A 24,055-nucleotide genomic window follows, 5' to 3' on the forward strand; every position below is an offset into this window, starting at 1 on the left:
GAATCCGGTTCAGAGCGAATAAACAATCTTCTTGCGATCAACGTTTGCAACGACGTTGACAAATAATTTTGCAACGGTTCGATAAATTACAAATGAAAGAATTGTAATCTTGATCTTTTGTTTGTTCTGTGCGACTTTCAGATATGTATCGGAAAAATTAAACATTTACATCATAGATACCGAGCCACGTGCATCGATAGTGAAGCCTATTGTCCGTTTTCGTTGCGAGGAAACTTTCTTTTCATGCTGCGCGGGTGGCGCGAATTAGAATAAATTCTTGAAGTGTGTGGCAATATGTAGCGCGGCTCCTGCGAGCACACCTGGAGCGCGGACCGACGTCCGGTTCCTTGGGTTGCTGCAATCCCCGCCGAGTTCTTCGATTGTCATCAAGGCGGCGTGATGCAATGTTTGAAAGCAAGATTTTTCTGTTGTAATTAAAGATAATGCGAGAGGTTTGCGTATTCTTTAATAAAAAAACACAGAAACTACTTGAAGAGTGAAAGAGAGAAGAATAATAGTAATTATAAAGGTATTTAGTCCTCGACTTTTATTTTTTTTTTTTTTTTTTTTTTTTTTTGTTAATTGGTTAATGATAGTATCTTAAAAATTGAAATTTATTTAAACACGAGCATTTTTAACGATTTGTAGAATGGAGAAAGAGATTTCAAGTAGTTCCATCGGTCACGTCGAGAAATGATGGACTAATTTATTAATTCAGGGTTCCAGGAAACATAACGTGCCTACGCATCGCATCTGTGTATCCTATAAGTACATGAATCTCCAAATATGTGTTACTTCCGCGTGCAAATCTGTGCCAAAAGCTCATTTATAACGCAAACAATAACATTAAATTCATAAAAGATTCGAGAAATTTTTAAATAATAATAACATTAAAATGATGAAATGATAAAATCTGCTACATGCTAGAATTATTTTAGAGATGGTATTAAATTCGTAATTTTTTCGAGAAATTTTTAAATAAGCTTAAAATAATGAAATAATACAATCTAGTACATGCTTATAATACTTTAAGACAATATTAATCATGATCGAGGAATTTTTATATCAGCATAAGCATAATGATTCAGAATATTGTTACATTATTTATTAGTGATTCAAATATAGACGGAACATTTGCACAGATAATACATTTTAAACATAATTTGTTGAAATATTTAACATATGTCCGGCGATATTCGTACTGTTCCCTTCTCTTCGTATTTAAAAATTTTTATATGCTTTCTTCTACATGTTTACGAATATTACAAAATTTAATGTAACAATATTTATTTTTACAAGACATACATTTATTCGAATATTCGGTAATTTTGTCAAAGCCCTTAAGTGATGATTTTTAATAACATAGATAGTATGTTTGTTTCTTACGCATTTACCAATATATTCAAACTTTTACTTTTTACATGATTCTTTAAAATTATTTTGCAATTTAACATAAAAATATCATTTTTTTGTACAATATTATCGTGAAAAAAGTAGACGTCAGAACCCTTAGCAAATCACTAACGACTGTGTTAAGAAAGAACTGGAGGATTAAGTCATATAAAATATGCGAACTCTTTAAAAAGTATTTACACAAGCATTGTAAAAAAAACTAAAGGAATATACATTTCGTACATGGATTTTGAAAAATACTGTCTTCTTATGCACAAGAAAACAATACTTCTATGTCCAACTGCGAAATACGTAGTTCTCCAGTTCCTTCTTGACATGGTCGTGTTACATTCAAAAAAATGATCTTGCAATAATAGCTAAAATTTTCTAGGTGTAAAAAATTAACTAAAACAGATAAATGATTAGCAACTGTTGTGATATTGCATATGTAATTACTTAATCAGTTTAGATGACAGAAACAGAATATATATCTGTATTGTTTGTGAACTTTAAAAAGAAAGTTTCTCTAAAGCGCCTATCTATATAAGATCAATCACGTGTTAGATCATGCAATGAATAACATTTAGCAATGGTACCTAAATTTTTCAGAAGCTATTACTAGAACATTACTGCTATAAATTCTATATGTGACATGTTTTCACAAAACAATGTTTTCACAGATACGAAAAATAGCGATACATTCTTGTTGCGATATCTAGAAATCTAACTACATCAGCGAAATATTTTTTTGAGTGTAGTGATTTGCTAAGAATTCTGACGTCTACTTTTTTCATAAAAATACTGTACATAAAAATAATATTTTTATGTTGAATTGCAAAATATATAATCAAACGGTTTCTTTTTCAAGTATTGAGTGACGTAGACATTGTATCTGTTTTAAACTACAGAATGCGATTCGACTAAATTTACATAAACATTTGTAACATGTATTTCGGACAAGTACTAATTATCTGAGTTTTGTTATTCTTATTATATATGTACTGAGTACGTTACTCAAAGATTCACTATACAAAAAATTTGTTATATACATGAAATCGGTTTACTTTTTGTAAATGTATAAACATAGTACTTTATTTAAAGCATGATTTAAAGAATATTATGTTTTAAAAGAATAACTATAATTTATAAGTTTATAAATTTATAGGATTCTGTTAAATTGTAAATAAATAAATATATATATTTAAAGTTATACATTTTATACAAACTTTATACATTTATAAACACAAAACCGATATGCAACAAATAAGTCAAATTATACGCTAATGTCTTCATGTATTTCAAATCACTTAGGTCAAAGTCAAGACTGTCGTTATCGCTGGTCATGAGATGCTACTTAAAAATGCCGCTACCATCATTTCCATTGTCGAATGTAGATAAATCTATATAAACATCTGTAATATAAAATCTATATAAACATTTGTATATAAAAAACAAATATTAATTATTTGATTTTTTAATCACATTTTGATTGAGTACACTACTGAAAGAATAAAATGTAATGATAAATATTACTAAACAGTAGTAATTAATAAAATATGATTAAAACTCACGATCGTTTTTCTTTTAACTTGCGTAGCTTGTCGACGGTCCAGCTTCATCGTGTGCTGTTCCTTGTTCCAAATCTTGTTGTTTTATTTGTTCTTCTTGTTCTATTGTTTTCCATTTTTCTTGATGTTCAAGTGACATGTGGTTTTTTAAAGTATCGAAGTCATAATCATAGTTTATATTTTGTCCACATATCGTACAATATGCATTACTTTTATCTTGTCTCGCGTATTTAAATACCCAATGTTGAGAATCGGGTTTTAGGTCTTCTGAACAATAATGATCAACCATGACATTTTGTTCATGACATATCACGCATTCTATACTTCGACTTATTTCCATGTCATATGTGTACCTCAAACATTTCCACTCATCTGAAAAATAGTGGCAATTATCTTTTTCCATTTCTTCCTTATTGAAAATATCATAATGTGAGTCGTGCATATGTTTCTCAAACTGATCTTTTTTTAAATATACTTCTTTGAATTTGCAAACTGTACATTCTACTCGAAAATTCTCAACATCTATATAACATTTTTGCAACCAGCTGTTCTTTGCAGTTTGAAATGTCCAAATTTTTTTTTTTTGTTTTATTTTATCGTAATCTTCTGAATGTTTATCTGACATATGTGTTTCTAAATGAGTTATGTCGGCAATAATGTTCATACCTGCATCACAAATCGTACATTTCAGAAAATCTTCTTCTTCTCTTGCGTATTTAAAAGCCCAATCGTCAAAGTTACAGGGTATTAGTTTTTGTAGATTATGAGTTTTTGCGTGATTTTCCATTTGGTCATTTGACAGAGTGTCTTTACATATCATACATTCTATTTCGTCTATTGCTTCATTTTTCGTAAACCTAAAATATGACCAGATCTTGCCAAGTTTCGTGCCAATTTTTTCATTCTCTTCAATTCTGTAAATATTGTCATGCTCCTGTATGTGTGTTTTAAGCACAATAGCCGGGACACATACAAAGTTGCGTTTGCAAAATTGACATTCTGCTCGAAAATTCACAGACTTTACGTAACATTTGTTCAAAAAGTAGTTGTTTTCAATTAAATATGTCCACTCTTCTGTTAATTTTGTTTGCTCGTTTTCATGTACTTTCATGTGCGCTTTTAAGCTTAAAGTGGTTAAATAAAAATTAAATTCTTCGTTTTTATTTGGACACAGCTTACATTTAGCAGAAAAATCTCCAACTTGATATAAGTATTTCCAAAACCAATCTCTTCTATTGTCTATATATTGTCCTTTTTTTGTATGCTCATTTACGTGTTTGATTAATATCTCGTTTTGTGGAAATTCAGTTATGAGTATATTACATAAAATACATATTGTGGCGTTTTTTTCTGTTAGTATAAAATATTTCCACCCGAACTGGTTTCTGTTGGCCTCTTCATGATTATAAATATTTGAATGTGTTTTATTTACGTGATCCTTAAATTTAGTTAGACTGCTCACGTATGTACAGAGCTTTCGACAAGATCGATTTCGACACCGTGCATAAAAGTTTTTCTCTTTTGTAAAATATGCCGTTATCCACCCTTGCCATTTAGTTCGTTCTTCCCAACTCATTGTGATCTGATCTGTATGACTGAACGTATTTAACTGAACCCGATGCGAAGATTATTTCGTTGAAAAGTGTCTGATAGAAGAGATCGAGGAAAGAGACAGTTTTTTTGTTTGAATGTAAATATTGACAGCGTTCAAACCTATCTAACAGTTACCAAGAGAGGTGGTAGGATGTGATGCGAAATATGTCTAGTAAACGATTTCGGGGGAGCAAGAGCGCGATAGAGCGTGCGATAGAGTGTGAGAAGGCGGAAGGAGGGCGGGAGGGAGAGAGAGCGAGAACATTGATATGGTGGAGAGAGAAAGAGGGGCAGAGAGAAGCATTACAGTGCGTTCGTTACGCAGATAAATAATGTTTTGAGAAATAATGTACAAGAAATTAATGGAGATTATGGTTAGTATAATTAATACTATGATCTATATCATTGACTACATCGGTGAAATATGAGCATTTTTCTAATTTATTGATATATAAAATATAATATTGCGATTGAGATACATTTTCATTGCAAAAATATAAATACTTATATGCTTATTTCCTCATTTTATTTATATTTTAGATACATCATCGTTATCGTCATTTCTTTCATCCTCATAGCGCAATATACTCCAAATTATTGGTTTGATTTTCATATTTTAACATTTTTGTATTCTAACATACTGTTGCTAATTACTTCATGATTACAGTTTTTAACGTCTTATGTTTAAACACTTCAGTATTTATATTAAAATTGGCAAATATTTAATATTTTAAATTTGCTACAATTTACTGTGTTTTCATTGTTTATGAGTAAAAAGCATTATTTCGTTACAGTAACATAGAAAATATTTAGATAAATAAAAAAGTAGATAACAAATATAAATTTTTATAATAAAATACATTGACCGCAAAAATCGACTGCAAAGTTCAATTACTTCCGATCACTGTTACAAAGCAAGAATAAATCGCTATAATTCTGCTTATTCAACTTGATAATTGAACGTGTCTTTTTTTTCAATTTTAGGAAGCGTAATGAATATTTGTGTAACGTAATTAAATAAAACATGTGTTTCTTATATATATATATTTTTTTTTTATGTATATATATTATAAATGTTATAATTATTATCACATGCTTTATGTATCTGTGTGAATATATATTCAATCTCGAATTATATTTAAATAATTAAGTATCTGGACATTAAATTGAGACACGTGTGTTTCGTGAATAGGTCTACAACGTTTTCCGTTTGGTAACGGGCCGGCATTTATGGCGTTATACACCAGTACGCAGTACCTGGACCGTAAACACACACGTACTACCTTGATACGTTAAAAACGACGGGATGAAACGGATTTTCAGGAACATTTAGCTCGTTGCGTCATATGTAGAGCGACTGCCTGCGCCTATTGCTCTCGTACCTCTCATGTTTGTTCAGCAAAGCGTGTACATTCTTACGCAAAGCGTGGCGTCGGGAAGGAGTTAATGAACTCTATTAAAACTTTATGGTTGCACACCGCTTCAGGATACTGTCCCGTTACAGAAACTCCACGACTCTATGTGATACTTTTAAATCGTATAGAATACAGGAATTTTTAACTGAATACAGTTTTACTTAATTATTAATTGCATACAATAGATGCATATTTTATTAAGATACATATTTTATCGCGGAATAAATCAATTTTAGTCGAAGGCTACTAGCAAAAATGTTTATACGTAAGTTTTTATACTTTAAGTTTACTTTTCTAGAATAAAATAACATTCAGTTTCGTTGGCGTCTGAAAAATAGGTTGTCCGGATAAGGTTTCGAAGGGGGAAAACACGCGCTTACGTGAATCGATAAGCGCGTAATCATGCAATTACGCAAGACAATGAGACGCGGGGACGCGTTAGGAAACCGTTGGCGTGCGTCTGAATGCCTGAACTTTTCCGTAGATTTTTCGCAGCGGATGCGGCGATCTCTATAATTACGACCTGAACACGCTCGCTCTCTCGCAGACGCGTTTTACCTAAGTCGGATGCGCGCGCGGAAATGGAAAGTGAGGGAAGGCCGTGCGGCGCGTACACTTGTGTAACTGCGGCTCGCAACGCACGCCTTCGCAACATTTTCTTTTCCGGAATACACGCTCCCGTCTCGGTCAGAAGCCGTCCTTCTGTTGTGTACCGAGGAGCGACCGAGGAAACCCCATTAGTTTCCTCCGAGGCGTTCTCAAGACCGCGCGCCGAGAGAGCCAATATCATCCGTCTAATTGCGCGCGCGGGTTTCCAGGTCGTTGATCTAGAACAAACAAAAACCGGGAGCCCTGCCGGCCGCTAGATTATTCCATCAGTTAACCTCGAACAGAATTAATGCGTTTCAAGCTGGAAAAACTTTCCCAAGGGAAACCACCCTTCCTCTCGCACGTCTTTTTCATACAAGTTGCGATTGCTCGCTGTTGGATTTTGAACGGCTCGTTTTTCTTTTTGAGAGAACGAATGATTTATATAAAAGAAAAAACATATACGAGAAAAATGTTGTTTTATTGAAAATTGTATTTTGACACAAATTATTTTTTTGTATTACTTTATTATTATTTATAATGTTTTTGATAAACTTTTAACTTACTCGAAGACATCATTTTGATTTCTCTGTCAATTGATCACTGAAGCAAATGAAAGTAGTTTCGATTTCGTTGGGATGATTCAGGATTTTCGATGGCATTAGAACGGTCGATGGCATTCCGGGACGGACGATCTGCGCGTCTTTAAGGGCCGGGATTCGAGGCGCAGCGTACATGGACTCGCATCGAGACAGCATTCTTAAATCAATTAGCAACGAGCAAAAGAACCCGCTGACCTTCGATCACTCCGACCGACCATTCGGCTACTGTGTCCCTACCGCAACCGCACGGCTGAAATCGTCTGTTCACAATTTGGCGGGCGTTTTTACGAGCTGGTTGAAATCTCAGAAGCCGTAGTTCCTTACTTTCAGATAGATACGTTTTTTAACCCACCCCGAGGCCACTAGTCGCGTATATCTGCTGCTCCGGCAGACGCCGACCGGTCCTAATCGTTCTCGCTACGATTAACAAAACTTCAGCCTTGAGCTCTCGCCGGAGAAAAAGCGGACCGCAGATTCTTCTCTATATTTGAGTCCAACTATATCGTTATAGATATTTTTTTTTTTTATTATGGACATTTATGGATAGATAAAAAGCAGTTATGTGGATAATGGAGAAATAAATTCACAGCTTTGTGAAAGAAATTGTACTAAAAGCCGCAATTTAAAAAGTATTAAACTAAATTACTATAAAATTATCTTCACTATTTTTTGAACTTTATTATTAGTCAATCACAATCTCTCCACAGATATAATAATTTAATTTATTTATTTTATTCAGTAATATAAACTTTTTCAATCAATTTAATTTAAATATATTTTCACCGCACAATTTTCCGCATTGACATTTAATATTTTCTTCTTTTTTTCCAGGATGGTTTTCTGTGATATCTGGCAACAATACGACGGGCAGCGCGCGCGTCCATCGAAGGGTGGATTCTCTGGTGAAGACTGGGGTGCCCGTGTTTCTGCTAGCAACGCCTTTGAGAGGCTACACTCTGACGCACTCGAAAATGGGTAAGTTCGGGCAGAGAAGAAGCTGAAAGGTGCCGATCGCAATCGCGATTGCTCGCGAAATGTCAAGCGCCGCTACGTTCTTGACCCAGATGCATAAGAATATATCGCGCAACATAGAAAGTGATCCTCCTCTCCTTTTCTTTTCCTTTTCATCTCACTTGCTTCGCACGAAAACGAGAAGTGCACGTTAGTAAATATCGGCAGTAGTGTTTCTCTCACAAGGAAATATTGCTATTTTTCGCAATTTGAATTTTAAATTCAGTAAGATTCTAAAATAGCATGAAATTTATGCACGAAAGGTGCATAAATTAAAAATCTAAGGAAGATATTTCTGAGAAGTAAAATGATCTATTGAAATACTTGATTTTAGAAGAAAGAGTTGGATAAAAACTTCACATTTACATGCTTATGTGTAAAAATGTCTCTTTCTCATGCTCTGGAATCTTGACAATAATTGAGACAGGAAGTTCTGAATATTTTTTGGCCAGACAGCGGATAGACGTTGAAGTAAAGTAGCTAATAAAACAGGCCGACGACACGCATTAATGGGATGTAAACTGCCGTGTGATAAAACTGCGGCTTCGTTAAAACGGGAATATCGAGAAAAACACGAGTAACGGCAGCGCGGGCGATCCGGCCTCTGACCCTAAATGTTAGATATACATCGCGCGAGACTATCGGACATGACTCGTAAAGGACTTCTGCCGCCTTTTAACACCGTTTGGTACCGTTAAGGATGCCTTTAGGACATGACTGTTAGGAACGATTATGCTGGGCTTCCTTTGAGATTCGACGCGTTGTTAACGGGATCCACGTGCAGCACAATTGAAGAAACGAAGACTTGCACGATCACGACGCCCTTTGTACTTTGACATAGCGAATAATATTGTGCGGGTGTAATTTGTGTCGATTTCATCTCTTTCAGAAAATGGAAATTTACGAGCGCACTACACGAAGACGACGATCAGAGCTGGTGAGATATTGCGGCTCGTGGCGGTCTTCCAGGATACGAGAAGATACAGCTCGGTGTCCTTCGGCATTTCCGGTGGATGCCCCGAAAAGGATCAATACGCGCAATGTATCGATCTTCACGGACGAGAGGTGTTCGTTTCGCTGTCGACCAGGGGTGAATTGTACGCGATCCATCAAAACGGTAGCGTCGACACCGGAAGTGACGCGGTGCTTTACAAAGTTCATCATCTCGCCAACAGACAATTGCCTCTCAAAGTGAGTTCTTTTTACGAAGAATTTATTCTTTTGATAATTGATTAAAAAATCAACAAATAATCTGATGTAAAAGGCGAAAAGAGCCGTTGCTAGGTGTTTGTGCCACAAAATTCAATTATATCATAAAAATTATAAAGTTACAAACGTTTCTGCCTATGTTAGGCCTTCTTCAGTGTCGTTACAAGTAAAATACATAATAAAACAGTGTCATTGTTGGTCGAAACATTAAGAATACAAATAAATAAAATAAAGTACGAAGAGCACTTTATTTATTTGTATTCTTAATGTTTCGACCAACAATGACACTGTTTTCTTGTTTGTAACTTTATAATTTTTATAATATAATTGAATTTTGTGGCACGAACACCTAGCAACGGCTCTTTTCGCCTTTTACACCAGATTATTTGTTGATTTTTTGGAGCCTCAATATTATTACTAAAATGATTAAAAAATGTTAAAAAGTATTTTATTATATTTTATTTCATATTTAGTTGCGTTCATTAATTTTAGATGATCCATAATTTGCAACACAATTGAAGATAAAATTCTTTTTTATGTATATAAGATTTAAAAAACCAGAATATACACATGCACCAAATGTATAATGATAAAGATAAGAAAGTTAGAGAGAATAGTATAAAATTATAATAAATTTTTATTTCGAATTCTGTTGCGAATTATAGATAAAAAAATGTTAAAGCGAATTAAAACAGTTGAACAAAAGATCCAAGCAACTTTTAGCTAATTTCTGTAGTTAACGTTCACTGTCTCTCTCTTGCTGCTCGCGTATGATGCTTTGCTTCGAAATGAACGAACCTCGAGTTTATCCGTTTCTGAAAAGCCTCAGCTACGTCCGTTTAGTGACTCGTTGCTAATGATGCGAGTGATAAGCAGGAAGCAGCACCAACTACAAAAATCGGCTTAAAACTGCTCCTGAAAATACATTTCTCTTACATAACATTAAAATTGAATTTTTCTTTTTAGGTACGATTAATAGCAGGACCGTTGCCCGTGCCCTTGCCAAAAGAGTACGGCGGTCTAATGCAGCTGGAAACGTCGACACGAGGTCCGATTGTTTTGGGCTGCATCGTTCCGGAGAGACCAGTGCATAATCCGGAAATGCTGGAATTAGTTGTGTCCGGAAATGGAGCGCCGCGGGTTCGAAGAGCCCGATTGGGCTATCCTTCCGAAGCGAGATTGTTAGCTTCTCCGAAAATGCAACGATTACTATCAGCCTGCAGGTAGAGCCATTGCTTGTATTTAAAGCAAAATTAATTTTCCGCGTTTCACAATAGAATTTAGACTTAGCTTTCTAATAGAGCTCTGTATCATTCGAGTTAATTAATGAATTGTCTTCTAAATTATGTAATAATGTTATCTAAATTCTGTACTTACTTTTATTGTTTAAACTCATCTAGAAATTCCATGTAAGATTTGATGAAAAATATCAACTGTTAGCTTATTATATTAGAATCGATATTCTGCGTGATTAAACTGGTTCTTCTACTTTAGCCGAGCGGTCGGAGATCGCGCAACGGAACCACGAGTGGCTCCCGTAAAGCTGCATCCGCCGATCGGGGAGAGCCTGAAAGAGATGCATTTAAAGAAGATCAAGCCGAAGCCGGAGACCAAGCCGATCCTGCAGAGCTTGAAAGACGGGTTGGATCACCTGAAACGGAATACCGCGAAGGAACGGAATCAACAGACGAAACAAAACACTGGGAACGGTATTTTAGAGAGAATTTCGAAACTCGCTCAGGGCAACAGAAATCGCAATCCCGCGAAAAAGTCGGCCTCGTTCACGTTCGCGGTAAGGCCGGAGATAGCCATGAAATCTCAGGAGCGTTATTCCAGTCTGGAACCGGAAACTACCTCTCATCAAACTCGCCAGAATCAAAATGCCAAGCAACCGGTACAAAGATCCGTGTCTACCAGTATGCTGGAAATACCGGCAAACGTCGAGCTACAGCCCAATTATTCACGTGTGAGGGACAGCCTGACGCCGCTGCCGTCACCTCCGAAGCTAATCAGGACCAACAACAAAACTGAGGAGATCTACGCAGAAATTTGCGACACCGCGACAGCGAATCCGGTGCAAAAGTGTCCGGGAAGCCACGTGATGGCGCGGATCAGAATTGTCGTGCAGGGCAACGACTCGTCTTTAGGAACACATAATGTGATCGCTAATGAAAGATACGCGAACTCGATGGCGACAAGTGAACAGATTGACTCGATCATTAGTACGGAAGACGAAGTAATCTACAATACCGTGTTTTGAAATTATCAAATTAACGTACAAACCGCGTTTATGAATATATGATGCTCATATATAAACAGAAAAGGAATTTAATTGTAGCTCGAAATAGCGATTGTGAAATTCTTAAAGTGTAGACAAACCGGCTGTGTTCAACAATCGACTTTCCATTCGCTGTTTCGAAGTGTATTATATTATATAAGAACGTATTAAGAAAAAACATGTACAAGTGCCTTTGTAGAAAAATACAAAAATCATCTGTACATACCTCTGCCATACGTTAATGTACTAACAAGTTGCGATAAGGAAACGTATGCACGTTAGAAATATATATCTTAAAACGAATCGCTCAAATTAATTACGAATGTATGTGTAACTTGCGTCAAAATAAAACTTATCTAATTTTTGTTAAATCCGACTCATGTTCCGACTTAATATGAAAACTTAACAGATGATAAAAACAGGTATAAAAAAAGTATACAACGATATGGTTTGATTTAAAAAAATATGTATATTATGCCTTTTTAAACTTTTTACAGTTTTCCGATTTTTGTGGCTTTTGTCTTTTTTTAGATGCGACATTACTTTTTTTACTTTTATCGGAATCATCTATTACTTTTTTCATTACTTCGATAGCTTTCTCTGCATTCTGAGCTAAATCTACGTTTACATTAGTATCAAGATATTTTGTTGAAAATCCTTTCGGGAATACTGGCTTTGTTAACAGAGATTTCAACTGATGTTTCTTCACTTTTAATTGTCGTTTCAGTGCTGCTGTTTCTTCCGATTCCGTTGATGACTCACTATCAAATAAAAAGCAAATATAATCTATGTTGCAAAATTATGTATAACAAAAAATACAGTCAAATAATTTATTTTTCTTACTTATCGTCATCATCGTCCAAAATGATGTCCATTTCTTCTTTTGCTTTTTGTAACCAACTTTTCTGAGTATTTTCCCGGCGACATCTCAATTCTAATTTATCAATTTCACGAGCAACATTGACTCTTTCTTTTATGGCAATTAATAAATTGTCTATCACAGGAAATATGGGCAAATCTTGTGCTAAAATAGATTATAACATTATTACATTTCCAATTCCTAAGAAGTGAATATCAATATTTTTAGCATTAACATACTGCGGCCAAGGGTTTTGCATAATTTGCTGTAGTTCTGTTTTTCAGAAGGTTCCATCATTAGAACTGTGATGCCTTCCTTCTGTGCTCTTGCCGTTCTACCGCTTCTATGTACGTAATTCTGCAAAATCATTGTTATATCAATTTCGTATTTTTTATTTAGTATTTTAACATCGCATTTGCATTAACAGCTTAAACATCTACCTCGGATGTCCTGGGAACCTGATAGTGTATTACATGCTCTATGTTAGGTATATCTAAACCTCTCGCAGCTACATCAGTGGCTATCAACAGTCCATTCTCATCAGCTTGAAATCTAAAATCCATGTAATTAGTACATACAAACTTAATCAGTAATGTTGATTAAAAAAATACTTTCCAAGATTTTCAAAATTTACCTTTCCAGATTTTTTAAGCGTTGCCGTTGCTGCATATTGGCGTGCAGAGGTAAGGGTTTACATTCGAGTATGCTGAAGAGAGTAGCCAATCTTTTTACACAGCCAATACTGTTACAAAATATTAACGTCCTTCCATTATGCTTTGTCAAAAAATAGTAAAGGTAATAATCTTTGTGGTCGATTGTGCATGCTATTCGACATTCTGTCAAATTATCGGCTGTACCTGATTAATATATAATAAATATTTGTAATTAAATTAAAATTTTGATTAATATATAATAAATATTTGTCGATGATGGATAACTAAGATGCGTATGTACCTGATTCTTTCGTAAGATCAACGATTTTGGGTTTTTTAATTTTTAACAGTGATATAATCTTTTGCAGTTTCTGGTCGGAGGTGAGTTTGTTTATCCTGCTCCTGGCATATCGTCTCTTCTTTTTCTCAAGATACTCTGGGAGATCATGTACCATAGTCAAAGTAGCGGAAAAAACAAACGTTTGCCGTTTCTCCCGCTTCGCTGGATTTGCATTTATCTTCTCCAAAAGATCATGTAATTCTTGAAAATGACCTTTCTCTAGCATCCTGTCTGTCTCATCAATGGCTAAATATCTAAATCACATAACAACAAATCACATACATTTTTTGTAATAAATAGAACATAAAAATTAATAAAATGTACATTTTAACATTAATATACATTTTTATGTTTTAAAATCTTATATCATTTGGCAGACCTAGAAATTTACTACGATGCATTCAAATCTTATATTTTAAACAAAGAAATGATCTAGAATTCTGAAATATAAAATTTCAATGCATTGTAGTAAAATTCTAAAGCTACCAAATGACATGATATAAGATTCTAAGGTATAAAAATGAATAAAATATACATTAATGTTTAAAAATAAATGTTAAAATAGGTTAGACTTTAGAATGTACATTTTCTTCACTGCAATGCATCAAAATCTTATATTTTAATGAAAAAAATAGTCTAGAATGTTAAAATGTATATAATTTCCATTTCTTTCTTTAAAATATAAGATTTTAATGCATTGCAGTAAAGTTCTAAGCCTACCAAATGACATGCTATAAGATTCTATACGATTCCCACTAGGTTAATAATTACCTAATAGAATCTATTTGACTTAAGTGAGAGTTTCCTTTTTCAACCAATTCCCAAAGTCTTCCAGGTGTAGCAATGACAATTTCAGGACCTTTGTTTAATATTCTTTCTTGTTTTACCGCTGCCATACCTCCAAGAACAATAGCTATCTGTAATAATGTTACATTAATTAGAATTATACGTAATATAATTATATACAACAAAAAAATGTTGCTGTACCTTAATATCCGTATATTTTGCTGCTTGAGTAAGATGATTCTTTATCTGAATTGCTAATTCACGAGTTGGTGTAAGAATTAATGCATACAGAGGCTTGATTGGAATATCTTGACACTCATCAAATTTTATACCACCTATAGCTTTCACACAATTCTCAGATTTTGATAAGTCTTCATCTTCTGAATCAGATTCTGAAGTATCAGTATCTGTAATATAAATTGAAAGAATTTAGCACATTAACTTAATGACTTATATGAAAAAAAAAAATTAAATTCGAGAAAAAATTGCTATGTTACCTTTAGCTTCTACTTCGTCCTTTTGAATATTATGTGTTGCAGATTTCTTAGACACTGCTGTTTCTAATTGTTGGTTCTTTAAATCTAAGATACCTTTTATTATTGGAATACCAAAAGCCAATGTTTTGCCACTACCAGTTTCAGCAGCACCTAATATATCTCTGCGGCCCAATATAGCAGCTGGCAATGTCTGAGCTTGTATTGCAGTAGGAGAATGAAAATTCTGATCAGCTAAAGCTTTCATCACAACAGTAGGAACACCCATAGAAATCCATACTTTAACATTAATATTTGCCAAATTTTCACTACTGTCTGTGTCATGATACAAATCATTTTCACCATCAGATTTAATTTGTTCTGTGGTTCCAGACTCTTTAGATTTTGCCGTCTTCTTATTCTTTTTCTTTGTTGATTTTGTTTCAGCTTTTTTAATCTTTAATTTTTTTGCAGAAACCTCAGTAGCATCGTCATCCTCAGCTTCTTCCTTTAAGTGTTTCCGCTTTGAAGCTGACTACAATTAAATGTAATGTTTTAATAAAAATTAACAAAATTTAAAGTAAGAGTATCAAATAAAGAAACTACTTACTTTCTTTTCTTCAGTAGATTTTACTTCTATGATAACAAGTTTGCCTTTTTTGCTGCTCTTTTCCAAATTATATTCAGTCAACTCTTCTATTCCAATTAATCCTGTACTGTTGGACAATAATGCACCTTCCAATGGTACAGGTTTCCATCCACTATCATTAACTTTTTTAGTTTTTGTCATTTTTATAAACTATTTAATTGGTATGCACTGCTATATATATTTGAGACAGGATACCGCACTTCATGATAGACAATTATTTGCAAGTGATTCTAAATCACATGCACGTGGCTAAATAACCTTAATGAATTTCAATTAGCCACGTGGTTACATAGAAATATTTCCTTATAGCTATTTGATAAATCAACTATACATTGATAACTCAAGCAATTAAGTGACAAAATTTACAAAATATCAGATCTGTGTGTGCGATTGAATAAAAAACTATCTCTCGAACAAATTTCTTCCAGACAATTTTCCAAACTGAAAGAACTTATGCCATCTAGTGGGAACGATCAATCTTATTCACTGCAGCTGTGCTACAGTTACTGCTAGATGGCATATGCTATTGTTGGTTGCCATATTTGGTCTAATGTCCAGACTCTGACTAGAGACGGTCATATCGATTGTGTGTGTGGGGCGGCCGGCATGGGTGAAGGCCGTCGAATACCACATAATTCTCGTAACGGCTCTTCGCGAGGCTCAAAGCTGTCTGGATAGATCGAACAATGAACACAATCGGGAGATGATGCCGGGCACATCTCGCCAGCTGGAAACATCTAACGGTAGTAAGAAATCGACTTGACTTTGTATATTTTGTCGCTTCAAAATTTGACTTCGGGCGATTCAACCCTCCGCTTTAAAGATAATGTTACAGATTATCAACTTCAATTAGTAAATTGTGAGATTTAATCGTCAATTAGATGTCCAAGAATTGTTTCATATTTTTACAAGTACAAGTTTATTACTATCTACATATGCTAATTTTTGCATATATTGTTTTAACATCATGTTATTGTGCCAATATAGAATATCATCCAAGGCTTTATCTTTATACATTTTCTTTTTTAATTTAAATATTATTTTCAAAAATATATAGCTTATTGTATACTGGATTAATATTAATATATTTGTATATATTCATTATTCATATCTTAATATTTATTTTCAAAGATATAAATTGTATTAATAATGAAATGTTAATTAATTTATTTTACCATATTAATTAATTAATTGTTAATTTTAAAATTACACAATAGTATTATCTTTGTTCAGATTCTGAGTGGGAGAATTTAATGGAGGTCCATCATGAGCCGATTGAAAAAAACTATCAACTCCTTGAAGAAATTGGCAAGTGAGTGTTATTATTCATCATAATTGACTCTTTATTTAAAGAGCATTCAATATGATTTAATGATGTTTAATAATAATCACATAAATATATGAAACGTAGGGGTCAATTTGCTATTGTACGAAAATGCAAGGAAATAAAAACTGGTTCACTGTATGCTGCAAAAATAATGAGAAAGAGGCGGGTTGCCAGAGGTGTGGCTGCTGCAGATATAGGTAATATTTTTATGATATACTGTGTATGTAATATTTTTATTCTTAGAACACATTGTGTAATAGAATAATTTTATTTTATTCAGCAAGAGAAGCTGGTCTTTTGGCTCGATTAAGGCACCCTAATATTGTTTCTTTGTACAAAGTAATAGACACTGGAACAACAGTAGTATTGCTACTGGAATTGATTACTGGAGGGGAATTATTTCACTGGACTCCATCTGGTGAAGTAGAAGCTGCTCATGTGGTAAATATATTGTGATCCATAAGTATATAATTTCTGTTGCTTAATATTTGTATATTTTTTTATAGGTGCGTCAAGTTTTAATGGCACTCAGTCATTTACACTCCCATCAAGTTGCTCATCTGGATATTAAACCTGAGAATATTCTACTGTCAACACCACCACCGATGCCTAACATTAAATTGATAGGTAATGTTTTTAATTTATCATCAATAAATGTTAAATTAAAATTAGCAATATTGATAATACTATTGTTCTATCAGATTTGGGTCTGTCGCATCGACTGGTACCTGGTTCAGAACATAGAGCATTATTTGGTACACCAGAGTTTGTAGCGCCAGAAATTGTGAATTATGAGCCACTTTGTCTAGGAACTGATCTTTGGGCCGTTGGTGTGTTGACATATATTCTGTTGAGTGGAGCTTCGCCATTTTTGGGCGAGGACAAGCAAGAGACATATGCAAACGTTGCCGCTTGCCAGTACCAATTTGACAATGAATATTTCAATAATGTGTCCGAGATTGCCAAAGACTTTATACGATCCTTGTTGATCAAGGATCCGAAGTAAGTCGCAAAAAATTATAAATTCATAAATTGATTGTCAAGAAATGGAGAGAAAACGCTGTATCTCCTTGTTTTAGGGAGAGAGGAAATGCTGAATCGTGCCTTAAACATCCTTGGATTCTCACGGTGTGTTCCTGAAAGCAACGACTCGCATTGTCCATTAACACTGCGGTTACATTTTATTTTAAATGTGTTGTATTGATTTTGTGCCTTTTCTTTTGACCAATTTCTATCTCGATATGACGTTAATTTGTTGTATAGTTATATCGTATATTATATATACGAAATTATTTTTTATATACAATATACAGTGCTAAGTCAACAGTATACACATTTTTCTTTATTATATATGCGTATACCTTGGTTATTGGAAAATATTATTCTTTGTGCATGCGACAAAAAAAAGTTATTCTATAATACCAGAAAGAGATACGTCAGCTGTATCATATCGACAAAAATTTTATTCTATTTGTGCACACAGGAATCTGAAGCTCCTCAGGGTCTCGGCGGAGCGATGATTAGTGCTGTGAAACGAGGCTGTGTTGAGGCTGTCTCTCAGTTGCTGTTGCAGGGTGCTCCATTGAACGTGAAAGACTCTGTAAGACATCTTTTATTCATTTTGCCAATATTGCATGCGAAATAATATTTGGCGGATAAAATAGTAACATATGTTACTGTTTAGAAAGAAGATACTCTTTTGCATATCGCCTGCGAGGCTGGTGACGAGGGAATGACGACTCTCCTAATAGAAAGCGGGATTGATCTGGACACACCGAACAAACAAGGTCTCACGGCATTACACGTGGCTGCTCGATACGGGCATATTAATCTGGTCAGACATTTGTGCCTTGCTGGTTGCGACGTCGACAAAACGAATCGGGGGATTCGAGCGGACGTCACTGCGATTAAGTACGGATATCCGGATATTGCAAATTTATTAGATAAATTGCGAAACGTAAGTTTTTCTACGACATATAATACCTTTCACATTTTGGAGACGGGAGTCAAATTACCGTTTAATCCATTTTCAGCCGAATCAGCGCGAAAATTACATACGTCAGCTGCAACCGACACACAGACCAATAGACAGGCTACACATAAGACTGCTCGGACATTGCGCCTCCGGAAAATCATCATTAATTAGTTCTTTAAAATCTGGAATATTTAGTTTTGGATTCTTTCGAAGATCGAGAAGTCAGAATTATAGCGCGAAGGTATGCCTCGCAGCATGAGAAGCATGATACATAAGATTGAAACAGAAATCCATGTGATTTTAATAATAAAAATTATTAATGTTTAGAGAGAACCAAGTATCGAACTCGACGTGACGAGTAAGCACGGTTCTCTCAGTTTTGAGTACAGCGATAACGAGTACGAAGGTACTCAAGGAGTAGAATGGAGTCGCGGTAATGTAGGTGAGCGAATCAAATTTAAATATGTAATTTAATACGGATTGGAGTTATGGTAATGTATAAGTATCAATTAAATGCTTTTGTACAATATATTGTTAGCTATTTTATTTAAATATGTAACGCTTAACTGCATTTCTATGAATATATTTGATCAACTAGGTGGCGAGTGCGTCTTTTGGGAATTGTGCGGACGCGAAGAGTTTTTGGCGTCTTATCACTATGTACTTACGTTCCAGCAACCAGCAGTGCATCTTATTACAGTCAGCTTGAGAGAGCCGCTGACCGTTCAACTTCAGCAGATAAAATTCTGGCTGCAATTTATTCTGGACCGTATCAATCCGAGTAACGTTGGTAAGGGATTCATATAATTCATATAATTTTGTCAAAGATAAATTATGCAATTCTGATGTTTGCAATTGTCTCTTTTATTAAAGGATTTGGTGGCAAGTGTAATGACGTGAAAGTAATTTTAGTCGGCACTTATGCGCCGGAGCCCTTAGCCCCGAATTCTAACGGCGGCAATCTACTTGCACCACTTTTGCCATTTTTGAAAGACTTTACGTCAATTTTGGGAGAGGAACCTCAAATGGTAGCACTGGACGCAACTAATCCTTCTAGTCCTGGCCTCAAACTTCTCAGATCTTACTTAAATAATGCAAGAATGGAATTCCTCGAGGTGAAGCGATTATATTTTCTATCCAGTATAAATACTTATCATATTTCATCTAATTAGAAGAGATTATCTTTTTCATCGATTCATTTTTAATCAACATTGGCGAACAATCTCGGATTTAACGAATCCTTTTTTTTTTTCGATGAGAACTTGTAATTTCTTCTAATTTTCAAATTATTTTCATCATCGGATATTATACATTCTTCAATCCATTTCAAAATATATCAGTAAATGCATGATATCAATATGCTTGATACTAAATATGCGAGCAGAACCGTTTGATTCTGCAGCCTTTTAATACCAACAACTGTGAACTAACGCAATCTCGTGTAAATAATCACGTTTTCGCAGGAATCATACTAACTTGTACAGCATGTAATAAATGTGCGCATTAATTCTTCGTGAAACGGTTCTGGTCAATGATGAACTATTACATTACGCTGTTGTCTGTATAATTCATTCATCAATCTTGAAACTTGCAATGTCAATATGCCGTGGAATCAAGCATTGATTCTCAGCGCAGACAATGCAATGATTTCTACTCACTTATACGATTTTCCTCTCGTCATCCATGATGCATGGTTGATTTGATATATGTACAAATATAATTGAAAGCATTGAGAGTACCTTGCGTGTCTCATAAATTTCAAGGATATTCGATCATTTGCGATGTTTGATTGATTGAGCGCACCTTTTTCGATAAACGTCCGATATCATGTCATATATATATATATCACACCGAATCGAATTTATTAAGAACATATGTTTTAGTTGCTGATTTTTTGGCCATTAATGTTTATTAACATCAGCCTTAATGCATGCAATGCATGATGTAGGATGGACCGGAAGTTGCAGAAAGTATTCTCCGACGTGACGCGCCGCGTGCTGCGGCTACGTACGTGCCCCTGGCGAATCTTGATAAACAGGTCGAAATACTTCTCAATTCCTTTAAATAATTGAGTGATGTGTATAAACTGAAACTGTACTTTGGTTCAATAGTTGCACTAATGCTTTCTCCCATGTATACATACATGCACACTATTATCAAACTTAAAGAAATTTAAAAAGAGACTCTTTCTCTTTCTCTTGTATATATATATATATATATTTTCTGCATCAATGTGATACCCGAATAGCGCACAATTCTGTTACTATGGATGTTAATCATATATTATAGAGCGCCTTAGTGTGGACCGGTCTCGCCGAAGCATGGAGATCGTACGTGCAGTCGCTGGAAGTTCCTCCGCTAATGCTCACTCAGGAGGAATTTTTGAATGAGGTTCGAAAGATCAATCCTCTAGTTTGCTTGGAACATTGCAGGCATCTAGGATTACAATTGCAGGTTCGCAATTTCGATATTATTAATTTGTCGAACACGATTCGCAAAATGCTTTTCGACATTAAGTGTATCAATTTGCAGAATTTGGGAGAGTGCATTCTTCTGCCTGGAAACCTAATAGTACTAAGTCCCGAATGGTTCTGGCAAGACGTACTAAACTGGCAATTGAGCCCCGATCAGAGAGGACGACTGGGCGGTCGAACTACTGGTGTTTACACCATAGAAGATTTTCAGGCGCGATGCCCTTGTCCCGCCGCCCAAGCTCTACAAGCTCTACAGGCGGTCAATTTGTGTGTTCCGGTATGTTCTGAGAAATCTGATTAATGATTGACGATTACTTGGTCATTCTATTTTAGTGCGAAGTGGATGACGACGAAGTGGAATACGAGATACCGTGCTTAAACCTCGTGGAGCGTCTTCCTGGTTTGTGGGAACCATGGAAACCGTGTTCCAACGCGTCACCTCATGCTGGTTTACGCCTTTGTCCGGAAGAAGCGCCTTTGTATCACTTGACAGCGATATTTACGCATTTGCAGGTAATCAAATTGCTGAAAATAACATTATAATGAAAATATGATAAAAGAAGAATTGAAATATTAAAATTATTGCAGGCGCAACTGAGAAAAATCACTCAAACATGGGACCCAACAAATTCAGACTTGTACCAATGGTGGCGAGGATCGAAGCTGTGTCTTGGACCCTGCGAGAGCATAATCACCTTCGAGGAGGAGGAGCACAGCTGTGTGGAGATTCAAGTTCGTGGACCACGCGCTTCTAGTGCGCAGTGCTTCGCTCTTCTCAGCGTGATTCTGGACGCGATGGACACAACCATCGAATTAGTTGCGCCCGGAATGTTGCTCGAGAGGCATTGGCTGAGTCCTAGCCAGCTTCGAGAATACGATGAGGCACGTAAAGATCAAACGCGTATATTTATATACATATATATTATAAAAAAAAGATTGATTGTGTCTATTTTAATCTATGTATTTACAGGTGATTCACTCTTGGGCACCCGCCACCGTTATATCGGCTTTGATCGACAAAGGCCTCGAGGAGGCGACCCTTAAGAATCCCTTAAACGACCGTCAAGAAACCGTGTGGGAAATAGTGGGCTGCGGGCTGCCGTTAATGGAAAATTGCGTTCCCGGACCGAAGCAGCCTGTGAAGTACATAAAGCCCGCCGTGCAACGGCGACTCGCGCAAATGCTGGATCCGCCTGATCATCACGGAAGAGACTGGTGCTTGCTCGCCGTGAGACTCGGCTTGGGAGACCGCGTCGCCCAATTAGACAGCACAGTGGACAGTCCGACGTTAAGGTAAGAGCCACTTTCGAGATACAGCCGATTGCTGTAATGCATTCAATTATTCTGAAACTTTGGTTTGTAGGCTGCTGAACTGCGCGGGTGCGGAATGCACCGTCGGTTCTTTGGTGCAACAATTGCGAGCACTCGATCGCGAAGACGCCGTGCATCTACTGCTCACGTATACACCAACTTACGTGATGCTGATGTCTGTCGATTCCGAGACAGGGTCTAACCTTTCCAGATGACGATGTTGCTCTTATCAATGGCGCATTAACACTTTCTAGGTCTTTTTTCCCGAAATGTCGCGCGTTTGATGAATTTGTAGCATCGTCTTTCTATTTCCGCCCAATGTAAATCATACGTTAATTTGTTAAATATGTGTATATTTAACTTAACTTTAGCGATCGATCGCGTTGCACTTCGAGTGATATAAGAGGAATCTATGATCCATTTGTTGCGAACTGTTTTATATAATAATCGTTCTTTTTCTCTAATTTTTTTATTTTGTACTTACTGATCCGTGAGGCATTTGTTAAACCGCATTTACATATTGATATTTGCGATATGATTGCTATTTGCGATAATCGATTCCTTGTTACACTTTAATTTGCATTAATTAATTCCATGCATATTTGCGCTGAATACCTTTTATTTCTTGATAGTTGCGCTAATATTATGATAGCATATTGTTGTGCAATTTGCGTTTATCTCGTTCTATGAAGCTGTTGTGCCACGAAAGTGATGCATTTACATATTATAACGCGATATGATCGTATTTGATATCGATATTGTTTCGAGCGCTTTTCTTGATACGCTAATATGATCTTGATATATGATATACATGTATTACATCTTGCCAAAACTCTATGTCAATATGCACTGCTTTTTCAATACTTCGGAATATTTACGAAGCATATATGTATATATACGCAAAAGGAATGAAAACAACCATTCGCACAGTCTTCAGTCTTTTGAATATATCGTCTGTGTTTCGATGGTTGAGTGCATATTTGTACTGGATTATACTCTCGACATCTTTACCGTGTGTCATCTGCAAAAACTGTCAGAGCACTCATATACGATATTCAAAAGAAAGAAAAAAAAGAAACGAAGATTCAACAGTCGTAAATTAATTCTTCTGAAATATGACTGAACTGCATTACTTTTTATTGTCAGCAGCATTTACAATTATGAAAGTCTGCTTATAGATCCATATTTATAAGTCGATTAAAAAATCGATTTTACACAATAACTCATATAACAGTTAAGAAGTGTTTACGATTAATGGTAAAATCATTCACATCGAATCATCCGTAGAATTTCATTCGCGTAGCTTTCTTTCTCGTGCAAGATCTCATTGCAGGATCTCACAGTAGCTTACACGAAGAAGTTATGTGTTATACTCAGAGACTGTTGTAAGAATAAATTGGTGAAATTATTAAATATATCTTTCGCTAGATTTAATCGTTTTATTTATTGTTATTTCGTTTCCACCTAATATTACTACTTTAAAATTGTCATTATTCTCTGCTTATTTTGATATTCACAAACTTTAGGATTCACAAAACTAACTTGATAGCTC

At 35.3% G+C, this 24,055-nt stretch overlaps 3 protein-coding genes and 1 long non-coding RNA gene across 11 annotated transcripts in view; 2 read left to right on the forward strand and 2 right to left on the reverse strand.

Annotated features, from left to right (window-relative positions):
• The window catches only part of LOC105678231 (uncharacterized), an 82,669-nt gene extending 70,642 nt beyond the window's left edge, over nt 1-12,027 (forward strand). For all 3 annotated transcript variants that reach the window (XM_012377390.2, XM_012377391.2, XM_012377392.2), the window contains 4 exons: nt 7,990-8,133; nt 9,059-9,360; nt 10,345-10,601; nt 10,873-12,027. In XM_012377390.2, the coding sequence (XP_012232813.1) occupies nt 7,990-8,133; nt 9,059-9,360; nt 10,345-10,601; nt 10,873-11,638 (1,469 nt within the window). In that variant the 3' untranslated portion in view covers nt 11,639-12,027. The remainder of the gene's footprint in view (nt 1-7,989; nt 8,134-9,058; nt 9,361-10,344; nt 10,602-10,872) is intronic.
• On the reverse strand, nt 539-4,916 carry LOC105678237 (uncharacterized). 2 transcript variants are annotated; one of them, XR_010890934.1, is made up of 3 exons: nt 3,627-4,907; nt 2,964-3,332; nt 539-2,804 (listed from the first exon to the last, which is right to left on the reverse strand). It is a non-coding gene; the product is annotated as an uncharacterized lncRNA (long non-coding RNA). The 2 variants fall into 2 exon arrangements; XR_010890933.1 differs by having other exon boundaries at nt 2,964-4,916.
• Nucleotides 12,028-12,105: 78 nt separating the features above from the next.
• Nucleotides 12,106-15,858, reverse strand: LOC105678210 (ATP-dependent RNA helicase DDX24). Its single transcript, XM_012377350.2, has 10 exons — nt 15,378-15,858; nt 14,792-15,302; nt 14,496-14,701; nt 14,280-14,425; nt 13,470-13,762; nt 13,150-13,372; nt 12,956-13,067; nt 12,755-12,872; nt 12,500-12,680; nt 12,106-12,417 (listed from the first exon to the last, which is right to left on the reverse strand). Exons 1-10 carry the CDS (start codon nt 15,555-15,557, stop codon nt 12,129-12,131), a joined length of 2,259 nt encoding a protein of 752 aa, XP_012232773.2. The 5' UTR covers nt 15,558-15,858; the 3' UTR covers nt 12,106-12,128.
• Nucleotides 15,859-15,962: 104 nt separating this feature from the next.
• LOC105678327 (death-associated protein kinase 1) lies at nt 15,963-23,932 on the forward strand. 5 transcript variants are annotated; one of them, XM_012377559.2, is made up of 20 exons: nt 15,963-16,162; nt 16,650-16,728; nt 16,828-16,940; nt 17,024-17,184; nt 17,250-17,370; nt 17,445-17,745; nt 17,823-17,871; nt 18,227-18,343; nt 18,428-18,700; nt 18,777-18,959; nt 19,046-19,160; nt 19,317-19,508; nt 19,592-19,833; nt 20,667-20,756; nt 21,008-21,172; nt 21,251-21,469; nt 21,526-21,705; nt 21,781-22,074; nt 22,163-22,485; nt 22,556-23,932. In XM_012377559.2, exons 1-20 carry the CDS (start codon nt 16,120-16,122, stop codon nt 22,716-22,718), a joined length of 3,423 nt encoding a protein of 1,140 aa, XP_012232982.1. In that variant the 5' UTR covers nt 15,963-16,119; the 3' UTR covers nt 22,719-23,932. The 5 variants fall into 5 exon arrangements, with proteins under 5 accessions (XP_012232982.1, XP_067213982.1, XP_012232983.1 ...); XM_067357881.1 differs by having other exon boundaries at nt 17,084-17,184; XM_012377560.2 differs by having other exon boundaries at nt 15,963-16,159.
• The last annotated feature ends 123 nt before the right edge of the window (nt 23,933-24,055 follow it).

The sequence above is a fragment of the Linepithema humile genome, chromosome 6 (assembly GCF_040581485.1).
Source record: "Linepithema humile isolate Giens D197 chromosome 6, Lhum_UNIL_v1.0, whole genome shotgun sequence".
Classification (NCBI taxonomy): domain Eukaryota; kingdom Metazoa; phylum Arthropoda; class Insecta; order Hymenoptera; family Formicidae; genus Linepithema; species Linepithema humile.

Coding starts and splice junctions, on each gene's coding strand:
- LOC105678327 (XM_012377559.2), top strand. CDS start 16,120: ATGATGCCGGGCACATCTCGCCAGCTGGAAACATCTAACGGTA. Junction 18,701..18,776: donor TATTAGATAAATTGCGAAAC/GTAAGTTTTTCT, acceptor ATCCATTTTCAG/CCGAATCAGCGCGAAAATTA. Junction 21,706..21,780: donor CGATATTTACGCATTTGCAG/GTAATCAAATTG, acceptor AAATTATTGCAG/GCGCAACTGAGAAAAATCAC.
- LOC105678210 (XM_012377350.2), bottom strand. CDS start 15,557: ATGACAAAAACTAAAAAAGTTAATGATAGTGGATGGAAACCTGTACCA. Junction 14,702..14,791: donor GGACGAAGTAGAAGCTAAAG/GTAACATAGCAA, acceptor TTTATATTACAG/ATACTGATACTTCAGAATCT. Junction 12,873..12,955: donor AGGTTCCCAGGACATCCGAG/GTAGATGTTTAA, acceptor ATGATTTTGCAG/AATTACGTACATAGAAGCGG.